General features: G+C 36.2%; 1 protein-coding gene and 1 long non-coding RNA gene across 3 annotated transcripts; both read right to left on the reverse strand.

Annotated features, from left to right (window-relative positions):
• Positions 1–3,171: 3,171 nt before the first annotated feature.
• LOC116546225 lies at positions 3,172–5,096 on the reverse strand. Its single transcript, XR_004266635.1, has 2 exons — positions 5,062–5,096; positions 3,172–3,317 (listed from the first exon to the last, which is right to left on the reverse strand). It is a non-coding gene; the product is annotated as an uncharacterized LOC116546225 (long non-coding RNA).
• LOC116546224 (zinc finger protein 431-like) lies at positions 3,310–4,888 on the reverse strand. Of its 2 annotated transcripts, none has more exons than XM_032272546.1 (2): positions 4,180–4,888; positions 3,310–4,095 (listed from the first exon to the last, which is right to left on the reverse strand). In XM_032272546.1, exons 1-2 carry the CDS (start codon positions 4,569–4,571, stop codon positions 3,825–3,827), a joined length of 663 nt encoding a protein of 220 aa, XP_032128437.1. In that variant the 5' UTR covers positions 4,572–4,888; the 3' UTR covers positions 3,310–3,824. The 2 variants fall into 2 exon arrangements, with proteins under 2 accessions (XP_032128437.1, XP_032128436.1); XM_032272545.1 differs by having other exon boundaries at positions 3,310–3,652; positions 3,981–4,888.
• Positions 5,097–5,352: the final 256 nt, after the last annotated feature.

Here is a 5,352-nt window from a genome sequence, read left to right on the forward strand (position 1 = left end):
AAAAAAAAAAATTAAAAAATAAAAAATAAAATTAAAAAAACCCAACTATTAAAAATGAGAAAAAGACTTACATATTTTTCAAAAAAAGACATACATGTGGCCAATAGATCATTCAAAAAATGGTCACTGTCTGTTATCAGGGAAAGGGAAGCAAAAAAAAAAAATAGGTGATATCACTTCTGTTAGAATGACACTAATTAAGAAGAAACAAGTGTTGGTAGAAATGTGAATTTAAAAAATTGCTTGCACACTATTGGTTTGAGTGTATATTGATTTTATTTATGCTTGTATAAATTTTATAATGACCATAAAAATGTTGTAGTCAGTAACAATTTAATTGTACATTTTAGAATAACTAAGACTGCAGAATTGAATTTTTTGTAATGAAAAACATAAAAGCCAGAGGTTATAAGTACTTTCTTTACCCTAATGTGATTACTACAAATTGTACAGTATAATTGTATACTATAAATCATTTAATTGTATACTATAATTTTATAGTATACAATTTATAGCATACTATAAATGTATACTATAAATTGTATGACTATCAAAATATACCATATATGGCATAAATAGATACACATATTATGTACACACAAAAACTGAGAAAAATAAATTTAAATGTAAAAGAAAAAAATTAACCTACAGGAACCATATTTAACTTCTTTGCCACTGGCAAATAATACTAGAGACGTTAAAATGTAGTTTTATCACATAAAAGTACAATTACTAAAATGACATACTAATTAATTTTGATTCAATTTTAAATATAATTAAGGATGATTCTTTTCTCATAATAATGCATTAGATTACTTGGTGTTGAGTGCAGTGGCTCACACTTGTAAACCCAGCACTTTGGGAGGCTGAGGCGGGTGGATCACTTGAGGTCAGGAGATCAAGACCAACATGATGAAACCTTGTCTTACGAAAATACAAAAATTAGCTGGACATGGTAGTAGGCACCTGTAATCTCAGCTATTGGGAGGCTGAGACAGGAGAATGACTTGAACTTGGAAAAAGGAGCTTGCAAGATCATGCCACTGTAATCCAGCCTGGGCAACAGAATGAGATTCCCTCTCAAAAACAAAACACACAAAGGAATATTACTCAGAAGGGCTACCTCATACATCACCCAATTCTATAAGTTAACCACAAAGAGGCTTTCTACTTAGCTTTTCTTTTTTTTTTTTTTTTTTTGGATTACCTGAGGTCAGGAGTTCCAGACCAGCCTGACCAACACGGTGAAACCCTCTACTTAGCTTTTCATCTTGCATTTTACATTTTTTTTTCTTTACAAACAGCTCTGGGCATGGACCATCTTACATTTTAATGTCCATACTTGCCCATAAGAGATGTCCTAAACAATAACCACCTAATAAAAAGAGTCTCCCAAATCTTTGGTGCAGCAAGAATTGATCACATGCTTTTATATGTGAATACAATAGAAATGAAGAAACAGCATGAAGTAATTGAAACTTGAATTCCATCATTTTTCAGTTTCCAAACTATATATATATATATTTATTTTTTTTTTCTTTGAGACACAGTCTTGCTCTGTCACCCAGGCTGCAGTGCAGTGGCAAAATTTCAGCTTACTGCAGCCTCCACCTCACAGGTTCAAGTGATTATCATGTCTCAGCCTCCCAAGTACCTGGAACTACATGTGTGCACCACCAAGCCCAGGTAATTTTTGTATTACTTTTTAGTAGAGGTGGGGTTTTACCATGTTGGCCACATTGGTCTTTCACTCTTGACCTCAAGTGATCTGCCCACCTCAGCATCCTAAAGTGTTGGCCTTATAGATGTGAGCCACTGTGTCTGGCCAAAAAAAATGTATATTTCCAAAAAAGAAAAATAAGTATACTAAATATAACTCTTCAAAGTTTTTTTTTTTTCAGATGGACTCTCTGTCACCCAGGCTGGAATGCAGTGGCATGACCTTGGCTCACTGCAACCTCTGCCTCCTGGGTTCAAGCGATTCTCCTTTCTCAGCCTCCTGAGCAGCTGGGATTACCGGCACCTGCCACCACACCCAACTAATTTTTGTAGTTTTTAGTAGAGGTACATTTTCACCATCTTGGCCAGGCTGGTCTTGAACTTCTGACCTTGAGATCCACATGCCTTGGCCACCCAAAGTGTTGGAATTACAGGTGTGAGCCTCGGAGGCCGACCAAGATCTAGTTCTTTTAAAGTTATATACAAATAGGTTTTCTACCAACTTTATTTTTGGATTTTTTACTATACTCAGCAATTCGATTTAGTGTAATGTCTAACGTTTGAGAGACAGATATTTCTACTGTGAATTCCCTGATACTTACATGAACTTAATATTGGATTAATTTTTTTAATATTTACTATATCCACAAAAATATATTTTAGTATAAACTCTCTGGTGTTTTATAATCTGTAGTTTTTGAAAAAATATTTTTCCAAATTATATAAATTCCCTGATGTTAAACAAAGTTGGAACAACTGCCTCAGGGGTTTCCTTTAGTACCAAATGTGAACAATAAAATCTGTGATACAAGTAAAAGTACCACAACCCTCTGTATATTTGTAGTGTTTGTCTTCAGAATAAACATTCTTCTGCACCTTAAGGGCTTATATTTCTGAAAGATCTTTTGAGACTAATTGTATTTTTAATGCTTTTATTTAGCATAAACTCTCTGATGTTGAATGTGGGCAGATATTGACTTTCACACTTCCTTTTTTTTTTTTTTTTTTTTTTTGACAGAGTCTCTCCCTGTAGTCCAAGCTGGAGTGCAGTAGTACAACCTTGTCCAAGTGCAAGCTGTGCCTCCTAGATTCAAGCAATTCTCCTGTCTTGGCCTTCAGAGTAGCTGGGATTACAGATGCCTGCCACCATGCCTGGCTAATTTATTTGCATTCTTAGTAAAGATGGGTTTTCGCCATGTTGGCCAGGTTGGTTTTGAACTCCTGACCTCAAGTGATCTGTCCATTTCAGCCTCCCAAAGTGCTCAGATTTCAGGCATGAGCCACCACCATGCACAGCCTACACTTTCTTTATATTTGAACCTTTGTTCTCAAGTATAAATGCTTTCCTGTGCAATAAGGTGTAAGCATTGGTTAAATATTTTGCCACATTGTTCACACTAGTAGTTTTCTCCAGTCAATCAAGTGTGACAGCCATTTAAAAGCTTTATCACATTCTTCACATTTCTAGGATTTCTCATCAATATGATTTCTTTTATACTTAGAAAAGTTTGAGGTGTTGCCAAAAGCATTGTCACATCTTTCAGGTTTGTAGAGTTTCTCTAGTATAAATCATCTTATGTCTGTTAAGAATTGAGGATCTGTTGGAGGCTTTCCGACATTCTTCACATGTGTAGGGTTTCTTTCCAGTACGAGTTGTCTTATATGTAGCAAACCTCAAGGACTACTTAAAGGCTTTGACACATTCCACACACTTTAAGGATTCCCTCCAGCATGAATTACCTTATGTTTAGTAAGAATTGAGGAACAGTTAAAATGTTTGCCACCTTCTTCACATTTCTAGGGGTTTCCCTCCAATATGAATTCTCTTATGATGAGTAAGGGTTGATGACCAGTTAAAGGCTTTGCCACATTCTTTACATTTGTAGGGTTCCTCTTCAGTATGAATTACCTTATGTCTAGTAAGAAGTGAGGACTTTTTAAAGACTTTGCCACATTCTTTACATTTGGAGGGGTTTATGATTTCTCTTATGCTCACTAAGGCTTGAGGGCCAGGTGAAGGCTTTGCCACATTTTTCACATTTGTAGGGTTTCTCTCCAGCATGAATTATCTTATGTTTAGTAAAAATTGAGAATTGATTAAAAGCTTAGCCACATTCTTCACATTTGTAGGGTTTCTCTCCAGTATGACTTCTCTTACGCATAGTAAGGGTTGAGGACCGGTTAAAAGTTTTGCCACATTCTTCACATTTGTAGGGTCTCTCTTCAGTGTGAATTACCTTATGTCTAGTAAGAAGTGAGGCCTTTTTAAAGGCTTTGCCACATTCTTCACATCTGTAGTGGTACTCTCCAGTATGATTTCTCTTATGTTCACTAAGGCTTGAGGCCCAGGAAAAAGCTTTGCCACATTCTTCACATTTGTGGTGTTTCTCTCCAGTATGAATTGCCTTGTGTGTAGTAAGGCTTGAGAACTGGTTAAAGGCTTTGCCACATTCTTCACATTTGTAGGGTTTCTCTCCAGCATGAATTAGTTTCTGTTTAGTAAAAATCCCAAATCGATTAAAAGCTTTGCCGCATTCTTCACATTTGTAGGGTTTCCCTCCAGTATGGATTCTTTTATGATTAGAAAGGCTTGAGAACCAGGTGAAGGCCTCGCCACATTCTTCACATTTGTACGGTTTCTCTCCAGCATAAATTCTCTTATGTTCAGTAAGTCTTGAGGACCAGTTGAAGGCTTTGCCACATTCTTCACGTTTGTAGGCTTTCTTTCCAGTATGAATTCTCTTATGATAAGTAAGCGTTGAGGAACAATTAAAGGTTTTGCCACATTCTTCACATTTGAAGAAATTCTCTCTAATATAAATTCTTTTATGTTGAGATAGGTGTGAAAGCATGCAAAATGATCTGTCATATTCTTTACATTTCAAAAGTTTCTTTCCAGTATGCCCTATCTTATGTCTGTTTGAACTTGAAAATTTATGGAAGACTTTGGCATATTTATCACATTGAAATACTTTGCTCTGTGCAGTTGTCAAACTCTGGTTATGATTATTATAACCTTTTTTGTGAACTTCAGACTCATCCACATTGGTGCAACCAATTTTTAACTGCAAATTCTCATGTTCACATTTTTCATGTCTTCTCAATATCACTTTTTGAAAAGAATCTTCTAGGCCCTGCTCTGGCCAAAGGTCTTGAGCAAAATAGGAACATATAACTGAAAAGAAATAAAAACAAATTAGTCCACTTATTAGACTCTGATAAATATATTTTTACGAATCTAACCGATAAAATTATTCAATCCACACAAATGAGATGACATTGCAACATACCACAGGTCCTAAGTACTTCAGAGATATGTAAATGTTATAAAAACATACATACCAGCTGGGTATGGTGGCTCACATCTGTAATCCCAGCATTTTGGGAGACCAAGATGGTCAGATCACCTGAGATCAGGAGTTTGAGACCGGCCTGACCAACATGGAGAACCCCTGTCTCTACTAAAAATACAAAATTAGCCAGGTGTGGTGGTACATGCCTGTAATCCCGGCTACTCAGGAGGCTAAGGCAGGAGAATCAATTGCTTAAACCCGGGAGGAGGTTGTTGTACGCCAAGATCGTGCCATTGCATTCCAATCTGGGCAACAAGAGCAAAACTGTCGCCCCCACAAA

This window comes from Sapajus apella, unplaced genomic scaffold, assembly GCF_009761245.1.
Source record: "Sapajus apella isolate SASKATOON/1434 unplaced genomic scaffold, GSC_monkey_1.0 scaffold689, whole genome shotgun sequence".
Classification (NCBI taxonomy): domain Eukaryota; kingdom Metazoa; phylum Chordata; class Mammalia; order Primates; family Cebidae; genus Sapajus; species Sapajus apella.

Bases quoted from the DNA above. Each gene is read 5' to 3' on its own strand.
- LOC116546224 (XM_032272545.1), bottom strand. From the start codon at position 4,571: ATGCTTTCACACCTATCTCAACATAAAAGAATTTATATTAGAGAGAAT. The intron at 3,653-3,980 runs GCCTCACTTCTT...GTCTTTAAAAAG, and splicing joins GTGGCAAAGCCTTTAAAAAG to TCCTCACTTCTTACTAGACA.